Raw genomic sequence first — 21,260 nt, forward strand, 5'->3', positions numbered from 1 at the left:
ATTTGCCTTGCTTTGTGAAAGTTTCAGTGATTTGCCAGCACTTAATCCACCACACTCATTGGTGCATTGGCCAGGAAATCTCAAATTAGCAAAGCAAAACCACTACACTGGGGCAAGAGCAAACAGTAAACTTTGTCCCAAAACCAGGCAAGAGGGATGGGAGGATTGCCAGACAATGCCATGTTATGCCTGGATACTCTGGAATGAATAATGACAGGCTGGGAAGGGTTACTAGACTTGCCTAGCAATTAGTAATTTTCTGGTGATTTTGCACAGCTACTCCTAAACAAGATCCAACTGTTTTTCTGCAGGTTCATGAAGCAGAAATTCATGTTGCACTGAGTAACCAATCATTTGACATGGTGGGCTGGGGTCAGTGATATGGCCTAGGAGCACAGCAGGGCTTTGGACTGAAGCACAGCACTGTGTCACGAGAATGGGCTGCTTCTAGGCTACAGGAGCTGGAACAGAATTCCTCTGGAAAAGCAAGAAGCCTGTCAGACCTCTAGATTTTCAATTCAGGATGAAATTAGTCAAAGTGAAGTAGTAAGACTCAGAAGAGAAACAGCGTTAAGAATCAAACCCACGCTTTTGACTATAATTAACTTAGTAACAAAATGAGACTCTCATTTAAACATTCACATTTGGAGCATTTGAAGTTGCAGATATCTATTTTATTGACACTGGTATAGCAGCAGTGACAGAAAATGTTTGTGTTCTTAAACAAAGAGAAAATTCCACAGCTGGAGAGGTACCTTATGAAAGTTCTGGTTATCCCAGAGGAAGCTCATTTTTCAGTTCCTAACACCACCTAGAAAGGAGAGGCTCTGTTTAGTCTACACATGCCAAGATGAGTCTTTTGATTCCTAAAATCATCCAGCTCAGAGCACCATCCAGCTAGGATGGGCAAGGGAGTCTGAGCCAATGCAGACATGTGGGGAACCCTTAAAACCACTGTGTGAATTAAATATATGCAGGTAACACTAAGATGGCCACCATCCAAGCTGAAGCATGAAGAAAATATTATTTCCATTGTTTCACATGCACTGCAAAGCTTATTCCATCTTAACAACGCCAACCCACTCAGCTTGTATTTAAAAGGCCCTTCCTTTCCAAATGATGCCTGCACAAATCTGCTGCTAGACTCACTTGAGCAAACAGCACACCTGCAGGAAAGCCTTACCTTTGTAGCAGAGCCTTCTCTGGCCTTAGCTCTGAGTTTATTTGCTTGGCTCTCAGCAATGTCTGCCCTTTCCAGGGCCTCACCTATCTTATGCAGTGCATGTCTCAGTTTGCAGAGATCAGTATTGGCTTGTTCACCCTGAAATTGCAAAACAAAAATTTAAAACCATTTGGCAACATGCTGGGGCACAGAGCCAACTTTTGAAGTGGCAGTCCTATGAACTGGGAAATAACTGTTTGCTTCACTTTCGTGACTCACAGCTTCCTCAGCTTGTTTTCTGTAGGATTTGATTTTCATCTGTAGTTGATCTACCAAATCTTGTAACCTAACCATGTTCTTCTTTTGTTCTTCACACTGTGGAAAGAGAACGTGCAATTTTATGTCCTTGGGAGACAAAACATCAGAATTACTTTTTATTTTTGCCCACCTGAAAAGTGAGCTCTTTGAAACGCCGTTCGTATTTGCAGATGTTTTTCATAGCCTCTGAGGATTTTTTATGTTCTTCCTCCAGTTCAGCTTCTAATTCTCGGATCTGGTGAATTAATCAACAATTGGCTTAAGCCCTCACACAGGACTTGGAGAAGAAAGATGTTTCTAGGCTGGTACCCACCCTGGCCTCCAGCTTCTGGATCTGCTTCTTCCCTCCCTTCAGTGCCAGCTGCTCGGCCTCTTCCAGACGAAGCTGCAGGTCCTTCACTGTCTGGTCCAGGTTCTTCTTCATCCTCTCCAGATGGGCACTGGTGTCCTGCTCCTTCTTCAGCTCTTCTGCCATCCTGGCTGCCTTGGAAGGGAGATGACACAAGAAACTGGAAGAATGTGAAAGAACAGCACATACTGTGCACCAGCACAGGATTGAATCCTGTGTCCTGCTGACCACTCCTGCCACCTCACTCCCTATTTTGGTTTTTGTTTTTTTTTTTCATGACATGATAATGAAAAAAACCTGACAGGAAATAGTAGGGAAAAGGATGAGAAAAGTCTGCCTTACTGCACACAGAGCTGGAGTGAAAGAAAGGGAAAATGTGCTGTCCCGCTGTGACCTCACTAAGAGCTGGGGAAAACTGCCAGAACAACAGCAGAGTCTGGGACCAGGACATGGCACAGCTGAAAACTTCAGTGCTCAACACATCTGGGGTGTGCTGGGTGCTGTGCTTTAGTGCTTGCCCCAACCTCCTGGAGGGTAGTGCCACAAAGGCACAAAATAGTTTAAAATTATCTATGTTATTTAAGACAAACTTAAGATTTATTTTGCTGTCAAAGGTTGGATTCCTACACAATATAATTAAGCACTTCAGTGAAATATTGAGTAACATCATAATTAATGTTATAATTATAATGAATGAAGAATTCAACAAATTGCTTTGGCAGTAAAATATATGAAAAATTGAATTGAAAAAATATGACCACTAGAAGTTTTATATAAATGTATACGTGGGCATAATTAATTGCAATGTCTTTTATTCAAACAGAATAAAAGTCATTAAAACACAGGAACACCTCAACATGAGGAAGAACTTCTTTCCATGGAGGGTGGTAGAGCATGGAACAGCTGCCCAGGGAGGGCATGGAGTCTCCCTCTCTGGAGACATTTGAAACCCACCTGGACACATTCCTGTGTCACCTGCTGCAGGTGACCCTTCCTGGGCAGAGGGGTTGGAGTAGATAATCTCTAGAGGTCCCTTCCAATCCTAATGATTCTGAGATTCTATTTATTTTTTTTTTCCTTTTAATGAGCAATTTTTAAAGTTTTATATTTTAATTCCACATAATGCATCTAAGTGTTAAGATTTTGGTTTAATCCTCTGCATCAAAAATCATTAGCAGATTGAGTCCCATGACACACCAGTCCTATTGCCTGACTGAGGTTCACAGATCTTGCATGAGAGGATTTAGCAGTAATTTTGAATGGAAATTTACAATTCTCATTTAAAAATTTGATAAAGAGGATTTTGCAAAGATAACTATTCAGATACCTTAGCCACTTTACTGGTTTCAATACTGCAGGATTTCTTTGTGGACTACATTTCCATGCAGCGCTGAAGAAAGTTATTTTGTTTTCAACTGACTAAATGTAGGTTTAGTTCTTTATGATGGCAACAGCCCCATCTGTCAGCAGGACATGTTCCCTGTTGCTCTAATCCTCCTCTGACACAAAGCCTTTTCAACCAGCTCACAGATGGTTCCTTGTCCAACATGTGACAAGAGTATTTACATTAACCCCCAGCAGCTATGCCACTTAAAAATTCAAAGTGAAAACCACAGCAACATCCTCACATCTGTCATTGCCTTCTTAGCTCTTTCTTCAGCACTTTTTGCTTCATTAGTAACATCCTCTATCTCTGTTTGGAGTTGTGCCATATCAGTCTCAAGCTTCTTCTTTGTATTAAAAAGGCTGGTGTTCTATGAAGGAGAAAGAGAGAGGCTTTGAGTGTCTATACATCGAGATCAATTCATCAATCCTTCTTCCTCCATCAGTCTCTGGACCCCAAAATACATCGGTCTTAGCAAAGCAAACTACCTGGCTGTGGAGGAGCTGCACACGTTCTGTGGCATCCAGAAGCTCCTGCTCAGCCAATTTCCTCGACCGCTCCATCTGCTCCAGGGCTGCCCGGAGCTCCTCAACTTCAGCCTGCAGCAGGTTTGCTCTGCGCTCCACCATGGCCACCTGCTCCTTCAGGTCATCCTGTGCTCTCACAGCATCATCCAGGTGCAGCTGGGTGTCCTGTATTTGAAAAGTCATTTTTGACCTAATGAATTTCTCAAATACTGTGCTTAAAAAATAAATCAACTATAAGATAAAGCAAGACCTTGAGAGCTCCCTGGATGCTGTGCAGGTGTTTCTGTGCCTCTGCAGCCTGGCGGTTGGCATGGCTCAGCTGGATCTCCATTTCATTCAGGTCTCCCTCCATCTTCTTCTTCAGCCTCAGGGCTTCATTCCTGCTCCTGATCTCAGCATCCAAAACACCCTGCATGGTCTCCACAGTCCTTTCTTGGTTCTTTTTTAGCTGATTGATCTCCTCATCCTTGTCAGCAATCTTTCTGCTGATTTCTGACTTTATCTGAGTCAGTTCTTGGGTGACACCAAGGATTTTGACTTCTTCGTGCTCAAGAGCTGCCTTTAAAAGAAAAAAGAGAAAAACAAAGATGAAGGTAACATTTTAGAGAACATGATTATTGAGATGGTACTCGGTGATTTCACACGACTTCCTAAAGTTTGTGGCAATCAATCTTGCACACAGCTAGTGCCAGAAAAGGGAATGGAAAGCTGCTCAGCATGCTCTTTACTATCTACAGTAATATTAAAACTAACTCACCTCTGCCTCCTCCAGAGCTGTTTGCAGACCATTTTTTTCTATTTCAGCTTGCTTTTTGGCTTTCTCAAGGTCTCTGATCATTTTGCCATTTGCAGTAATTTGCTCGGTGAGATCAGCTGCTTCCTCTGTGGGAGAAGAATGGCATCAACCAGAGGAGCTGAACTCTGTGCTTTGTTGCTGCAGTCAGCACCCCTTTTGCACACATAAATATCTATACACAAATGTACATGTGTACACAATGGTACATGTGTCTGTAAATATGTACAGATAAAAGCAGACACAACCAACTCATGCAGGCCAAGTGGGGAATTGGTGTGGTTTAACAGCCCTCCTTACAGAGAGCCTGGAAGGGCCCTGCACGTGTTATATCTATGGATAGGTCATCAGGGTCTAATACAGGTCCTGTCTTTGTGTTCAGTATATCTGTAAAACTCACTCTCATGAGCTGCTCAGTCTCCCACAGTCACTACCTTTGCCTGGGAATGGCACCTCAATGTCTGCAGCAGATGAGAGAGCCAGGACATTTGCTTTATTTTCTTAATCACTTTACAAACATGCTGGACAGCTTTTGGTAAGGCATTGATATTCTGCATTAAGATGGAGAGCACAGGAGGGACAGAGTGCTGTCCCTTGGTGCCCTCCTGCAGGCATGAGTGTGTAGATGGAGCACACCTTGCTGTGGTTGGTGTGTGAAAGCTGATGGGACACAGAGCCCAACACTTACGCTGGAGAGTGGAGTTCTCCCGCTTGATTGTCTCGAGCTGATCCAAGGTTTCCTCATAGGCATTTTTCACTTTGAAAAGCTCTGTGTGCAGTGAGCCTGCTTCTTTAGAGACAGCTTCCCGCTCCAGCTGGCTCTCCTCATACTTCCCCTTCCATTCTGCCAAGACCTGGAAGACACCATAGAATCATAGAACGCTTTGGGTTGGAAGGAACATCAAAGATCACCTAGTTCCAAATCCCCTGCCATGGCAGGGACACCTTCCACTATCCCAGGCTGCTCCAAGCCCTCTCCAACCTGGCCTTGGGACACTTCCAGGGATGGAGCAGCCGCAGCTTCTCTAGGCAGCCTGTGTCAGGGTCTACCCATCCTCACAGATAAGAATTTAATCCTAATATCCAATCTAAACCTACTCTCTGTCAGTGTGAAGCCATTCCCCCTTGTGCTGTCACTCCAGGCCTTTGCAAACAATTTCTCTCCATCTTTCTCGTAGCTCCCCTCAGGCACTGGAAGGCCACAATTAGGTCACCCTGGAGCTTCGCTTCTCTAGGCTGAACAATCCCAATTTTCTCAGCCTTTCCTCATAGGAGAGGCTATTATGCTTCATTTCCTGCTGGTACTGAAAATGTTATTTTATCTCTAACTACATTTTGTACTAGATAAATAATTCAGTCTCTTAAACCAGGACAAATTCCTACTGCCATGCCCTAGTGGCTCTAGTTAGATTCACCTTGGCTTCAGCACTGACTGATGTACAAAGCATTAGTTTGGCTTTCTGGGAGGCTACACTTGAAAGGTACTGTGCTCACCTTATCAAAATTCTGCTGTTTCCTGTCAAGGGCAGCTGCTGATGTGTTTGCTCTCTCTATGTCCAGTGTCAGATCCTCCACTTCCCCCTGCAGCTTAAACTTCATCTTCTCCAAGGAGGCACACTTGGAGTTCAGCGTGTCTGCCTGCTGCCCTACTTCCTGGAGACGCTGAGAGAGCTTTTTCCTTTAGGTACATAAATAAAACAAGCATATGATAAAAAAAATCATTTCACTATGAGTCTCATTTTAATTAAGACTATATGAAAACTCAAAAAAAAGAAATTTAGGTCAGGTTACTAAAAGTGGGTCTATATTCTGCCCAATATACATCTGAGCAGCTCGTTTCATCTATACTTGGCCTCCTCGAGCTCCTCCGTGCGCTGAATCGCGTCCGTCTCATATTTGGTTCTCCACTGGGCCACTTCACTGTTGGCCTTGGACAGGGCTCGCTGCAGCTCCCCCTTGGCCTCCTGCTCCTCCTCATATTGTTCCCGGAGCAAGTCACAGTCATGGCGAGCAGACTGCAGGGCGTGGGCCAGGGCGTTCTTTGCCTGGTGGTAAAAATATGGCGATAAGGAGTTGATGTTTCCTGGGAAATTTCTCTCACTGGTACTTATACACTGATAAAGGTCCCAAAGAGATAGAGATTAACTGACTGCCTCATAAAAACATGGGAGGCCTGCACTGCAAGGGCCTGGATTGCATCATTTAATTGGACTTTTAATTGAATCACCTTCTAAAGACTTGAACACTTCCCAAAAACCAATATTATGTCAAATATTTATTTCATATGTAATGTGAGTATCTTCACCTTGACCTCCTCCTCTAGCTGCCGCTTCAGTTCTTCAATCTGCTGGGTGAAAGCCTGCTTTCCTCTAGACAGCTGAGAAATTAAAGCATCTTTTTCTTCCACCTGGCGTCCATATTCACCTGAAAAAGTTTGCAATTGAGACAAAATTTTAAGAGCCAAGAGAGCAATTTATGGGGTTCTCCATTTCCAAATTACAGACAGAAGGGCTGTACCAGATTCTGTCTGCAGACGAGCTCTTTGAGCACTAAGATCACTAATCATGCGCTGATTCTGCTCCTCCTTTGTTTTATACTCGCTCAGCTGGTCTTCCAGAGTGCGGCACATCTTCTCCAGATTTGCCTAGATATCAATTGTACATTAAAAAAAAAAAAAAGAAAAGAGTAAATACCTTGATCCTGCCTTCTTTTAGCAGGAAAATATGTCCAGAAGATGCAGTTGACATCTTGGGACTGTACATGCACCCAAACTTCTACACATGAGATTTGGAGAAAGCATTTATAATACAACCTGATAAAAATTACATCATATATGATTAAAGAAAAAATACCACATTGCTATCAAATTCCTAATAAAAATAATTGTGTACCTTGGCTTTGGAGACAGACTCTATGTTACTGGCCAAGTCATCAATCTCCATCTTCAGCTCACTCTTCTCCTTCTCCAGCTTCTGCTTCACGCGTTGCAGGTTGTCGATCTGCTCGCCCAGCTCAGCTGTGCTGTCCGCGTGCTTCTTGCGCAGGGCGGCAGCCGTGGCTTCGTGCTGCAGCGTGGCCTCTTCCAGGTCACGGCGCATCTTCTGGAACTCTGCCTCACGCTTCTTGCTGAGCTCTGTTTGAGCCGTGGTTGCTCCTCCAGCCTCTTCAAGGCTCCCTCGAGTTTCCTCAAGCTCCCGAGCGAGCTCAGCACAATGCTTCTCTGCTTTTGTCCGCGTTGTTTTCTCACTCATGGTCTCCTCTTCCAGCTCTGCAGCACGGGCCTGGACAATGAGGGAATAGCACATCAGGAATTAAATAGGGAATAGGTCATTCAGTGCTTAGGTCTCTGCATATTTTTCATAGTAGAACACTAAGAACCTTGTTTTGGAGACTGTAAGCAAAACAAACATCCTTTGAATTTCACTGTTTGGCATTGTAGGTAAAGACTTACTGACAGAAAGGGACCTATGGATCATCTCATTCTAGCTTTAGATCACAGCTTTCTGCTGTTGTATTGGATTGGGGGGATTCCTGTATCCCCCCACTACCAGGTTTTGAATGGGGGGATACAGGGGTGGCTTCTATGAGAAGCTGCTGGAAGCTTCCCCTGTGTCTGAGGGAGCCGATGCCAAACTGTGGACAAGCATTATTCATGGTACTACAGTTTAAAGCAAGCAAACAGTAATGATGAAGTAAAGTCTCTTGCCTGCAATTCTCTGATCTTCTTCTGCAAATGAGTACCTGAATTTTGCTGTTCCGCAATTTTATTTTGCATCTGGTTAAAATCAAAGTCTTTCCTGTGAAGGAGATGCTTTATTAAAAGAAAATAAGTCCAGTTAAAGCCAAATAATAAATTATCTACTAATTTGTTTCTCATACTTTCTTAATTTTTCATCTAAATGTTGTTTATCACTCTCCAGATCTGCTATGGTTTCCTGTGCAAGTTTCAAGTCTCCCTCAAGCTTTCTCTTTGCTCGTTCAAGGTCCATACAAGCTTTTCTTTCGAGTTCCAAAGATCCTTCAACCTGCAACATAAACATATATAAACATGACTGATGGAACAACTAAAGAATCTGCTCCTTCTCCTTGTGTTGAGCATGCTTACGTGGTTCACTTGCTGCTCCAGCTTGGTCCTGGCTTTGGAGAGGGTATTAACTTTCTCCTCCTCTATTTGCAGGTCATCCAGTGCCTGTTGCTGGGCTTCTTGCAGGGCCTTCTTCTCCTTCACTAACTTTGCAACGGTCTCGTCCAAACCTCTCACTACTTCAGTCAGATTTTTGACCTATTGTAAGGCAAAATAGCTCAAGGTCACTAATAATTTTGGCCCCCACATAGGCCACCAACACCAGCAATGAATGTACTGTTAGACTCCCAAAGAGGCTTTAACCATTTTATGGCCACACTTTACAATCTCTCTGCTTATATATCAACCCTTCAGAAGTCACAAAGCAATGCTGAACTTTAATGCATTTTTGCGTGCTTATGGGTTGATTTTCCTGCACAACAGTGGTGCCCAGGTTCAATACCAGGCCCATAGATCTCCTTACACAGCAGCATGTAAGCATTCAAGTTTACTGAATCTTTAAACCCTATACATCCACAGAGCAACTGTTATTAAACATTGCAGAAATAAAAAGCACCTTGTTTTCAGTGGCATGCTTTTCCTTTTCAGCCTTGACCAATGTTAACTCAAGCTCATCCATATCTTTCTTCAGCTCAGAGCATTCATCCTCCAGTTTCCTCTTTCTGGCTGCCAGATCAGCATTCATCTCCTCATCATCTCCCAGCTTTTCCATTACCTCCTTTATTCTTCCTTCCAGCTGGAATTTTAGTTTGATCAGCTGGTCGCATCTTTCTTCTGCATCAGCCAAATTTTCATTTTCCTTTTTACAGAGAAAAGAAATGTGTTTCATTATCACACATTGGCACTGACACTTGCGTAAATCACCTGTTTATTAAGTGGCTGGTACACGAAATAACAGAATTTCCTTTGAGCCCTTCACTGAACACTCAAACAAAACTGATGTAATCTGAAGAGCCAAAAATTATTTTAATTACTTACAGTTTGTACTTGCAGCTGTAGGTCCTTTTTCTCTTGCACCAGAGACACCATTTTTTCTTCCAGTTTGCTCCTGGTGGCTTCTGATTTAGCCAGTTCTTCTTTTGTTCTCTCAAACTCTTCCTTCATCATGGCCAGCTCTTTCTCAGTTCCCACACTTTTTAAGAGGGGTTTAAACTTGAAGTACAGTTTCATCCAGGGCCACTGCTTGACTTTCATGAATGCACGGATGTTGTACTGGATGCAGAGGATGGACTCCCTGAAACCAGAGCGATCCATCAGTAAATAAAGCCCATCTTTGAGCAACCAGACCTGGCAGAGGACACACACCTGTGGTCGAACATTTTTTTCAGCTCAAGTCTCCGGAGGTATCCCCTGCACAAAGCCTGGGTCCGTGTGATCATCTGTCCTAAACGTTCATCTCTCATCTCTTCCAGGACACCCAGCAAACCTGCCTTGAAGAACACCTGCAGCCAAAGAACAGACATCACTCCTTGCTGGGTTTGCATTTCAATGCAATGAATGTTTTCTTATCCTATGGCAAAATTAAACATTTACCTTAGTGTGTCCAAATCTGTACTGAGTATGATCTATCTCAATGGAAGACAGCAGCTTTTCACACGCCTTCCTGCTATCAACAAACTTTCCTTCTGGAATGGCACTGGCATTCAGAAGGAGGTATCTGATAAAATAAAGGAAAAAGCTTACCCATCAGTACCATTCTAGTGCACAGGATGCCACAAGAACAGCTGTCAGTTTGAAGATACAGAGGAAGGCTGAGTCTGACTCACACCTCCAGCCTCAATAGCAAAGCAGTAAGAAAAGCAGCAAATAGCAGCAGGTCAGTTCAGTAGGTACCAAGGATGTGTTACAGCCCTCACTGAGACTGCAGGCATGGACAGTCTGTTCTTGGACCTGAGAGACTTTGCTCATTTGTGTCACAGTCATTATCACTACTCTAGGGCTCCAGCTCACTGGGTTAGCTGTAAATTTAAAAAATGGATGGATTTTAAGAGTAGGGAAACTGCTTTTCTGGACCATATCCAGCTTCTCACATTCCTCCTGACCCGTGTAACCCAGAATTAGACTTTGGATCCAGCAATGGACTTCCTAATCCTACACTGAGAGATTATTCCATACCTATTTTCAGCATCGATACACAAATGTGCCCTCCCACATTAATGGCTGAGCCAGTGCCTACAGGTAGCATCCAAAACACCATTTCAGCCCTGCTCAGTGCCCTGCTCTCCAGCACACCCTGCACAGAGTTGTAGAGGGGGGGGTGATTGCTTTGTTCTTAGAGATCTGACCCTACATTTGCCTTTGTTCTAACACAACGAGCGGATGACCCTAGCTGGGTTGCCCTGGATTTATCAATATCAACCCTTTATAAATGTCTTATTTGCAGCAGTTCCCATGATAAGATTTTTTGGTTATGGGGTTTTATCTACAAATGAATCTGCTAATGCTGTAGAAATGTTAGCATGTCAAAATATTAACCCACTACAAAATGAAAGGGTCATGTGAAACTAACTTGGATTTCCTGTTGGAGTCCTTTCTGTTACTGCAGCTCTATTTGCCAGTCAAACTTAGCATTTCATCAAGAAGTAGTATTGGATTTAACACAGTTTCCTCTTTGTAAAACCATTCTAGTTAGAATTATTTAAACCACACTCTTCAAGCCTCTACTAGATGGCAGTGAAATACAGAATGTGCATAGACCACCCTCTGTGTTTTTGCTGAAACATGCTTGTGCCTAATTTGAGAATTAAAGCAAAGATTATACAAACATTCAAATTAACAGGAATGAATTAAAAATAGGTTTTGGCATACAGTATTGAGGAAGGCATCTGGGTGGGCACCACCCACACAGACCATGCTATTAGATATGTCTTTTGCTTTCCATGCGTGTTAAATATTAAAATAGTCTTTTCCTAACAACTGAATCATGGGCTGGTTTAGCACGAGTCTTCTTTCAAATGAGTTTGGCTCAATGCAAACACAAGAATGTTATTACTGACCTTTGTTTGAAATCCCCATATGGTATCTTATTAGGAAATCCTTTCCTGCAGATCCTAATGCCCTCCAGAACACCATTGCATCGCAGCTGGTGCAGAACAAGCTTGTGATCCATCAGGCCTGTGACAGAGCAGCATGGGGACACACTGATTGCTCTAGCACTGCTCCTTCTGCCCCTTTCTATTCTATGTTTTAGGAATTACCTGGGGTCTTTGTTTCATTGGGAATGATGCAACGCACAAAGTGAGGATGAGTTGTTCGTAAGTTAGACATCAGCTTGTTCAGGTTTTCCTGTAAAACAGAGATAATTTCTAATCTCTACATTATCTCAGTTCTCAAAGTGATTTGACTCTGCTGAACAGCAAAAATTCAGAACTTTCTCCTTACTCTCCTGGTGAATATTCTACACTTCTGTGTAGGCATCAGCAAAGTAAATGGCTACTACTGAAGAACTTCCCTCCTGATATAAAATGAAAACAGGGCTGTGGAGCCAGGTGTGACAGTCCCTGCCAGAGAACACACTTACCCTAAAGAGTACAGAGACAGTTTGGAAGGAAGAGCCCTTCTTCTTGGCTCCTTTCTTCTTCCCACCACCTTCAGCTGGAAAATGAGATGACAGTGCAGCTGAGGAACTGCTGCAGATCCCTTTGACAGTGTTTTAATTGTGCATTTAACACACAGCACACAAGAACTGACTCAGCACTGATCCACATCAGGTGAGAGGTACAGTAGGAAATCCCAAATCGGAAACATAATCCTCCAAGCTTACCTTCATCTATGGAAGCAAAACTGGCATAAAGATGGCATAAAATTTTCATAGTTGATTTCTGGTACAGCCCCACAACGGTTTCATTCAGAGGGTCCTTGTTCTTCTCCAGCCACCCTGTGATGTTGTAATCCACTGTGCCAGCATAGTGCACCAGGGAGAAGTGGGCCTCAGCCTTGCCTTTGCCTGGCTTGGGCTTCTGGAAGCTGCTGCACTTGCCCAGGTGCTGGTCATAGAGCTTGTTCTTGAAAGAGGTGTCAGTTGCCTTGGGGAACATGCACTCCTCTTCCAGGATGGAGAAAATGCCCATGGGCTGAATAGAAAAATGGTGTTTTCAAATAAGATCAATTCAAGCTATAATAAAACAGAGTGAAAGACATGCTAAAATGAAGTACTGGAGGTATTTTATAGAGAATTAGCCTGAGAAGAGCGGGTAAGCAAGATTTTTTGTGAACAGCTGGCAAGATACTTAAAAGAACTCATAAGATTTTGAACTATCCAGACAGTGTGTGGAAAACAAGAGAAGTCAGGCAAAAACTGTGCAGTAACTTCTCAGAATACAATAGTGACTTCTAACTCAGAAGGAACAAAAAGAAAGCAGACATGAGGTTTTCTGGGATTTGAATTTAAGTGAGAGAAAAGCTGAGGAGAGCCAATACACAAGGACAGGATGACGGACAGACGGACGGACGGACGGACGGACGGAAGGAAGGAAGGAAGGAAGGTTGGTTAAAATCAGTGTCTTTTTAGAAGACAGGATACATTCTCAGTCAGTGGATAATTAATTGCACACATGGGTAAAATTTAAAGAAACAGAGGAGGTGAAGAGACCTGAAAGCTTCCCAGAGAGATTGTATTGAAAGCAATCAGAGCAAACGCTCTCAAGAATCCTCTATAGATTCAATTTGTGTGATTGCACAAGATGCTTAAGAAACTCACCTTTTCTATGAGCTCAATGCAGGCAGCCAGGTCCATGCCAAAGTCAATGAACTCCCATTCAATGCCCTCCTTCTTGTACTCCTCCTGCTCCAGCACGAACATGTGGTGGTTGAAGAACTGTTGCAGTTTCTCATTGGTGAAGTTGATGCACAGCTGCTCAAAGCTGTTGAGCTAATATTTGAATAAGTGTGTTAATATTGTTAAACTGCCTCTGATCAATTTTTTTTCACAGGGATGTCACAATAAGGTTAGCCAGACTGACCCAACAGGGTTTTGATAACAGTGTAAAGAATATACCATGTGTGACAGGCTTACAGAAAAGTTGTGCAGTGCAGCACATGATTGCTGCAGCCTGCATTGGCCATGTTTGGGTCGCCCTAATGTCCATAAATACAAACTCTGTGGGGAGAGAGAGAGAGCAGCTTCATGGCCATGCTTCTGCCCTCTCTCTTGTCTTACAAAGGGGTGATGGATCTACACAGGCAGAAGCAGCTTCAGACAGATGTGCTTGATGGCTGCACTGGGGTGAGGAGGAGGAGGAAAGGTCAGAGAAGACAAAACGGAAAAGAGACAGGCAGAAGTCTGAGAGTACTGCAAACCTCAAAGATCTCAAAGCCAGCAATGTCCAGGACCCCAATGAAATGCTGTCTTGGCAGCTTCGTGTCCAGCTGCTGGTTGATGCGAACAACCATCCACAGGAAGAGTTTCTCATAGACAGACTTGGCAAGGGCATTCACTGCCTGGTGCACCTGCAGGGAGATGTCACACACCTGTGTCAGGCACTGCCAGAACAAAACACCCCTCACCATGCCCACACACACTGCACTAACAGCCCTTCATAGCCCCAACCATTCTCATCTGTGATCTGTGGTATTTTTGGGATCCCCAGAGGGAAGGAAATAATGAATCTGACTCCATGTTCTTAGAAGGCATATTATATTATATTATATTATATTATATTATATTATATTATATTATATTATATTATATTATATTATATATATTATATTATATTATATTATATATTATATTATATTATATTATATTATATTATATTATATTATATTATATTATATTATATTATATTATATTATATTATATTATATTATATTATATTATATTATATTATATTATTATTACATTACATTACGCTACACTAAAGAATAGAGAAAGGATACAGACAGAAGGCTAAAAGATAGTAATGAAAAACTCATGACTCTCTCCAGAGCCTCAACACAGCTGGCCATGATTGGCCATTAAGTTAATTCACATGAAACCAATCAAACAATGGCCAGTTGGTAAACAATGTCTAAACCACATTCCAAAGCAGCAAAACACAGGAGAAGCAAATCAGATAATTATTGTTTTCATTTTCCTCTGAGGCTTCTCAGCTTTCCAGGAGAAGAAATCCTGGCAAAGGGATTTTTCAGAAAATATGATGGTGACAGTGACCTTAGGGAGAGAGGATGGTCCCTGCTGTTCCTTGATGCTCACCTGATCCATTGTCTGGCCCTTCAGCACATATTCATTTCCCACTTTCACCCGGGGGTAGCACAGAGCTTTCAGCAAGTCTGCTGAGTTCAGGCCCATCAGATATGCTGCTTTGTCAGCCTCTGGAAAACAAAATAATAACTTGAAATACTTTCTTCTTAAATCAGACACACACAGGGCATTGGAACCAGCCAGAGCTCACTCTGATACTTGCAACTGATTGGCTTTACCCCATCCACAAATCTTGGCTAACATTCTCCTTTACTTTTCTGAACAGCCTCGTGACAGAGTGGCTACAGCAGCCCCAACAGATGTGGTGAAACCCAGGAGGGCACTGTTGATGGGACAACACAGACTTTTTCCCCATCAAGCCACTTCTCCACAATGTCACCCAGGCAGAACAAGTGTGTATGTGTAACCAGAAACTGAACAACACTACAGTGATGTGCCCCGGGCTCTGGCTCCTACAGCAGAGTCATCAGGAATAAACTGGATGCACAAAGTGCCTCTATTTGATGCAATAAGTTGAAAATCAAACCTCCTTTTTATGTTTATCAAGGAACAATGACATGTCTCCTGGAAGACTCCCTCCATTGTTAGTGAGAAATGGCATGGAAACAGCTGGAAATATTCCTCTCCCAGCCAGGGAGGAATTACCTTCTGTGCCATCAGGCTCTGCCTGCTCCTCACGTGGTTTCTGCTTGAATTTCATGTTCCCATAGTGCAGGATGGCTCCTGTCAGCTTGTAAATCCCCATCCTCTCATCAGGGCTGAAGCCCAAAGTGTCAATGGCTGCCTGCACACCAGACAGATCAGCTGGGTTTAACAGTGGTGAGAGTAAACTGAGACTGTAAAAGCCTCTCCTTGCTAACTGTACTCACATCTGTGGCAAGAAGCTCCTCCTGGTCATCGATGCTGGCCACAGAGATCTGCCCTTGGCTGATGAAGGGGTAGTCATAGGGGCTGGCTGTGACAAGGAGCATCTCTGAAAGGCAAACACAGGAGTGAGAGCCAGAACCTGGCAGGGGAGATGGAAGAGTGGCTCTGCAAGGCTTCACAAGCTCTCCTTCCTCTTTCATCCCAAACTCCTGGTTTGGGGTAAGAGACCAGAAAGATAGAGTAAAGCCTTTCATCTGCCTTCCCTGGCTGAGCAATCCTTCCAGTTTAATATTGTGAACTGAGAGCTGAGCATTCAACGGGCACAGAACACAGGCCATGCACAGAAACAGCTTTCAAGAAAGAGGCTTTCAGATAAAGCTCATTTGTGCTTATCCTCATACATGACACAGAGTGGGAGGATTGGAGCAGGAGCTCCACCTTGGGAAATGCTCTGTGGAGAGCTGGGAAGGAGGAGCAGAGTGGACCAAGGATGAGTGTGTGGGCAAAGGGACAGATGTGGGATGTAGGTAATATGGGTAGGGAGTGCTGTGGCAGTGGGAAGGGGGAAAAGGTCAGAAAGGTTGCACTGGAACAGGAAATAACCTTTGCCCTCGTGGTGAAAAGCTCAGGTGAATGGTTTGTAGATCAGGGTACCTGCCCATCCTGCACCCAGAATTGCTTACCTTTCCATTGAAGATTATTCACAGGATCTGGCCCACCTCAGTTGGAATTTCCGCACCATGGAGAATAGCAAGGTGCAAGGCAGAGTACATTGGCCACCCCTGCACCTCACCTGCACACAGTTTCTGTTAGACCTTACTCAGGGAGGATAAATGGAGGTGGAGTAAAGCCCTAGTGTTATGCAGAGACACAAGTACAGCGTGGGGAACCTGGGCAGGGCCGGGGCTGCAATGCTGAGGACATAAATCAGCACATGATTATTGGAATTACATGATCCTGATCCCTGCTCTGCAGGGACACAGGGCATTGTGCCACTGGACTCTCTGTCACCGAGCTGGCGCAGAGGGAAATGTTTGCCAGGCTGACTTTACTCAGTGTCACCAGGTGGTGGCTGTCCTTACCAAGCAGTTCAGGCTTCTTATTGGAGAGGATCTGGTAGAAGATGTGGTAGCTTCTCTCAGCTTTCAGCTGGAAAGTGACTCTTGACTTTTCCAGCAAGTCTGTAATGTATATGCACGTTTTAGAGACTTTTCAGGTTCTTTATGTTCCAGCAAGGCTGTCAGACCCCCTCAGTTACTCACAGGTCTCAATGTCACCGGAGGCCAGCTTTCCAGAGGTTCCAAAATGAATACGAATGAATTTACCCTGGCAAGCAGAAAAAAGTGGTGTCAGTGCAGCAGTCTCAGAGTGTTTTAATCTCTTCAGTCTTAGACAGCATCACCAAATCAGTCTGATTAGCTTTGATATATAAAGATAGAGAAAAGGGAACACTTTGCTGCAGCAATGTGAGCATTAAACAGCTGCTAATACATCAGCATTTCATAAAAACCTAGAAATTGGTTGGCAAGAACATTTTTCCCAGCCTGTAGTGGGGGAAAATGGGGTTTCAGTCACAGCTAACAAGCAGGCAAAGAGCATTAGAAACACAGAGGGGCAGAGGGACAGACACAGGGTGACTCACAAAGCGTGAGGAGTTGTCATTTCTCACAGTCTTGGCATTCCCAAAGGCCTCCAGCAGTGGGTTAGCGCTGAGGATTTGATCCTTGAGCGAACCCTGCAGGAATAATTGAATAATTACTGAAAAACACCGTGAGCTATGTGGTAAGAAAAAGTGGCTCTAAGGAATGATTATATGTGCAGCCATGTGCACTTCATTTCAGCTCTGCAGTACTACTGCTGAGACTCCAGCACCAAGAACCAGCACTGGGGGTAAACAACAAAAAACTCATTTTCCTCTTAATCAGAATTTCTCCCACAGTCAGAGCTTTCAGGTTCCCTGTCACAAGGACAGATTGATCCATGCTAAGAAACTGGAGCCTCTGATTCTTCCTGTTTGAGTCCAGGTAAAGCGACACCTTGGCAGTGGCAGCTCTGGTATTTGTTGTGGTCCTAACCGCACATCAGCCCCTGCTCCTACTGCCTTTCAAAGAGTGGCTGAAGCTAATAAAAGATATTTCGAGGTAAGTGTGTGTCACCAGTGCTGTCCACAGGGGGATAACATCCTGAACTGCCCTTCAGCAAGCCCTTCCTCCTCACACCTTCATCGGGGGCTCCTTCTTGGTGGCCGTGTCCCCGCTGGCGGCGATGGTGGCGTAGTACTGGATCACGCGCTTGGTGTTCACCGTCTTGCCAGCGCCCGACTCCCCGCTGCAGGGAGAAGGCTCAGAGTGAAGGATAACCTGCCCCCCTCTATAGCATTGACAGGGATCCCCAGGCAGGGAGAACTCCATCTTATAAGGCTAATTAATTACTTTATTATACTATATTATCTATACCATACCATATTATATTATATTATATTATATTATATTATATTATATTATATTATATTATATTATATTATATTATATTATATTATATTATATTATATTATATTATATCATATCATATCATATCATATCATATCATATCATATCACATCTAAACTGAATCTGCCAAGCACTCAACCCTGCACACAACTGCACTGCACTGAAGGCTAATTAATTACTTTATCAGAAGGCTAATTAAATATTGTATTGTATTGTATTATATTATATTGTAGTGTATTATATTATATTATATTGTAGTATATTGTGTTATGTTATGTTATGCTATGTTATGTTATGTTATATCCAAACTGAATCTGCCAAGCACTCAACCCTGCACACACCTGCACTCGTGTGTCAGCCCACAGTCCTGACACACACACAAACCTGGCCCTGACAGGCCAAGGAAACAAAACACCATCACTGTGGGTAAACAATCTCCATTTTGCATTCTACTTTGGCACAAACACAGGCACAGCAAATGATAAGAATTGATTTTCCTTTCTCTGAGGTTCAGAGAATATGAATCTCAGAAATTTTCTTGGGAAGAATTGTGCCTTGCTTTTCTCTGTGAGGAGAAATGTGGCTACACAGCTCTTGTTGGAGACAAGTGGCAGATGCACTTACGTGATCAGGATAGATTGGTTTTCACGATCTGTCGGAGAGAAAAATATCTGCAGTCAGAGAAGCTGTAGAGAAAGTGCTGGTTCGCAGTTAGCTGTGACCTCATGTCCATTGGGGAATGAAACAAAATCTCTGCAGGTGAAACTGAAAATGTGCATGGTCTACTCTCCATCTTTCTTTCCCTCCCTATACTCCACTTCTTGTCTTCTCTCCTCCTTTGCTCATCCTGTGCTTTCTCTTCTGTTTTTTTCCATTCTTTACCTTTAATACTATTAAATATGGGACAGGTTTTTATTCAAATGAAAACCATTTTGGTGATAATATTTCTATCAGCTCTGTTCTGGATCTACCTGCTGTTCCTTGAAGCCCCATGCAGGTGTGCTGCCCAGGGACTTCCCAGGTAGTGTGTCCTGTCCAAGTGCAACTGCCCTTTGCAGGGGTCTCTTTTAGGCTTCTTAGCTTAGTACTTAGATCAGAAACACAGATAATGTGCAGCGCTACAGCACAGTGATTCAAGAATAAACAAATATTCCAGGAGATGGGGAAAACTGTCTGGAGCTGGTTTTGCATCATTTAGGGCTGATGATAAAAACCAAGCAGATAATCTGCAAAGTTACACACCAAGTACTTTGCAGGAGTTGGCAAAGGTGACTGAGCCATGGCAGTATGGAATGGCATTTGGCAGAAACAGCAGGTCTGACACGCTTTTTTACTCCAAGTCTGGTCAAAGCAGAGCCACTCACCAGTCAGCATGAACTGATAGGCGTTGTCAGAGATGGAGAAGATGTGTGGAGGGGCCTCCTGGCGCTTCTTGCCTCGGTAGGCCAACACCACCTCAGGGTTGTACACCGGCAGCCACTTGTAGGGGTTGACAGTGACGCAGAAGAGACCCGAGTAGGTCTGCAGGGAAAAACCAGGGGTGGCACTGAAGTCCAGCTCCTGCAGCTGTGTTTCCTCCTTTGCCAGAAGAAGGAGCTTACATAGATCATCCAGGAGCTGTAGCGGTCCTTGAGGTTGTACAGCACAGCGGGTTCGTGCAGGTGGGTCAGCATGGCCACGTCCTCAACTCTGTCAAACTTGGGTGGGTTCATGGCATACACATCATCAGGTTTGACAGCAACTGTCTATAACCCAGAAAGAAAGAGCCAGCCTTGGTTCAGCAGCACTTGACAGTCCTTCCACAACCACAGAGAAGTAATAACATCTCTAAGGCTGCTCTAATTCATACTTTTCTTTCAGTTTAACTGTGCTAAGCAAAATATGGCTATTTCAGGCAAACACTGCAGCCAGCCAGGAAATCTACAACACGGGTACATTGACAGGGTGTCAATTTCCTGGCATTGCTGGGACCACACAGACACGATTTGTGCTGGAACAGATCTTTCAACACATTATCACTGCTTATAAACTTTAGGTCTTTGCTGCTCATGGCTATAAGAACGTGGGGCACATCTGCTGGCCAGCCAGCCTCCCATGAAATTGCCAGAGAGCTGGGACACAAACAGCACAAAAATCATCAACAGCAAATCCATCCTTGGGACAGACTTGTTGCTCTCCTGCCTGTGGCCATTCCCAATGAATGAACAGCTTTGTCTCTACCAAACAGCACTGTCTGCTGTGCTCACACTGTGGAGGACCATCCTGTCCCACTGCCAGAGCCTGTGGATTTGTTGTGGGGGTGGCAGATGTTCACAGCTGGCAGCAGCTTAACTCAGCCACTGCTTTCTAAAAGCCTTGTAGCACCTTCTGCCAAGATGTTGGTCATGGTTGTTCTTTGAGCTGTTGCAGTTATTCTTACAAAAGGTGTCAGGGCACAAGCTGCTGACATTTCAGCCTTTTGGAAGATTAACACCTTGGATGGTCCTCTGGGAAACTGCAGCCAGTGACACTGACAATTTCACACGCAAAGGCGACTTGCAAAGTTATCTGTCTGCTCAGCTACCAGTAAAGGAAGGAATTTATGAGTGGATACGACAGCGTTAGCTGAGAAAGTGTTAAAAACTAAGTTAAGACTGGCTAGGCTATGATCCAATCTGGTTTAGAGCATTGTCTGATTTTCAGAGCCCAAACCAAGAATAATTATCCAACGAACACTTTTATCCCAGCATCTGCAGAGGCTGTGCTGGTCCCAGTCAGAGGGCAGGGCAGGGCAGGGCAGATTTCTTGCCTGAGCTAGCCTGGTGCTTTCCCAGTTTGTCCCCAGTAGATGCCCTGGCTCCCTAAGCAGGGCTGGGAGAAGGGCCAGAAGGAATGTACTTACCCTGCCATCCTCTGTCTCAACAGTTATCTTCCCATCCTGTGAAGCCTTGATCCTCCCCCTGGTGTACTCCACCTCGGGGTCAGCCACAAAGCAGTGAGTTTTGGCATCAAAAGGCTGGTTCTGGGCTTCTATTCTCTCCTTCTCGGATTTGCGCAGGTACGGCGCGGCCTCACCAAAAATCTCCATGCCAGCGTCTCTGCTCAT

At 44.0% G+C, this 21,260-nt stretch overlaps 1 protein-coding gene across 1 annotated transcript; it reads right to left on the minus strand.

Annotated features, from left to right (window-relative positions):
* Nucleotides 1-730: 730 nt before the first annotated feature.
* LOC135455198 (myosin-3-like) lies at nucleotides 731-21,260 on the minus strand. The gene is made up of 39 exons (XM_064728189.1): nucleotides 21,057-21,260; nucleotides 19,777-19,920; nucleotides 19,540-19,696; nucleotides 18,800-18,827; nucleotides 17,906-18,014; nucleotides 17,329-17,421; nucleotides 16,949-17,012; nucleotides 16,769-16,867; nucleotides 15,689-15,792; nucleotides 15,465-15,603; nucleotides 14,811-14,929; nucleotides 13,916-14,065; nucleotides 13,317-13,487; nucleotides 12,381-12,690; nucleotides 12,138-12,211; nucleotides 11,815-11,902; nucleotides 11,614-11,731; nucleotides 10,151-10,274; nucleotides 9,923-10,059; nucleotides 9,596-9,851; nucleotides 9,174-9,416; nucleotides 8,639-8,815; nucleotides 8,413-8,558; nucleotides 8,240-8,330; nucleotides 7,425-7,814; nucleotides 7,051-7,177; nucleotides 6,839-6,957; nucleotides 6,382-6,578; nucleotides 6,028-6,211; nucleotides 5,222-5,387; nucleotides 4,498-4,622; nucleotides 3,991-4,299; nucleotides 3,702-3,905; nucleotides 3,458-3,583; nucleotides 1,794-1,964; nucleotides 1,611-1,715; nucleotides 1,442-1,537; nucleotides 1,184-1,321; nucleotides 731-811 (listed from the first exon to the last, which is right to left on the minus strand). Exons 1-39 carry the CDS (start codon nucleotides 21,258-21,260, stop codon nucleotides 788-790), a joined length of 5,826 nt encoding a protein of 1,941 aa, XP_064584259.1. The 3' UTR covers nucleotides 731-787.

The sequence above is a fragment of the Zonotrichia leucophrys genome, chromosome 18, assembly GCF_028769735.1.
Source record: "Zonotrichia leucophrys gambelii isolate GWCS_2022_RI chromosome 18, RI_Zleu_2.0, whole genome shotgun sequence".
In the NCBI taxonomy this organism is placed as follows: domain Eukaryota; kingdom Metazoa; phylum Chordata; class Aves; order Passeriformes; family Passerellidae; genus Zonotrichia; species Zonotrichia leucophrys.

Excerpts from the sequence above, each read along its gene's own strand:
- LOC135455198 (XM_064728189.1), bottom strand. The coding sequence starts at position 21,260 with ATGAGCAGAGACGCTGGCATGGAGATTTTTGGTGAGGCCGCGCCGTAC. Across the intron at positions 8,816-9,173 it reads AGCATGCCACTGAAAACAAG|GTCAAAAATCTGACTGAAGT; the intron begins GTGCTTTTTATT and ends GCCTTACAATAG. Across the intron at positions 1,965-3,457 it reads CTAAGAAGGCAATGACAGAT|GCAGCCAGGATGGCAGAAGA; the intron begins GTGAGGATGTTG and ends CTCCCTTCCAAG.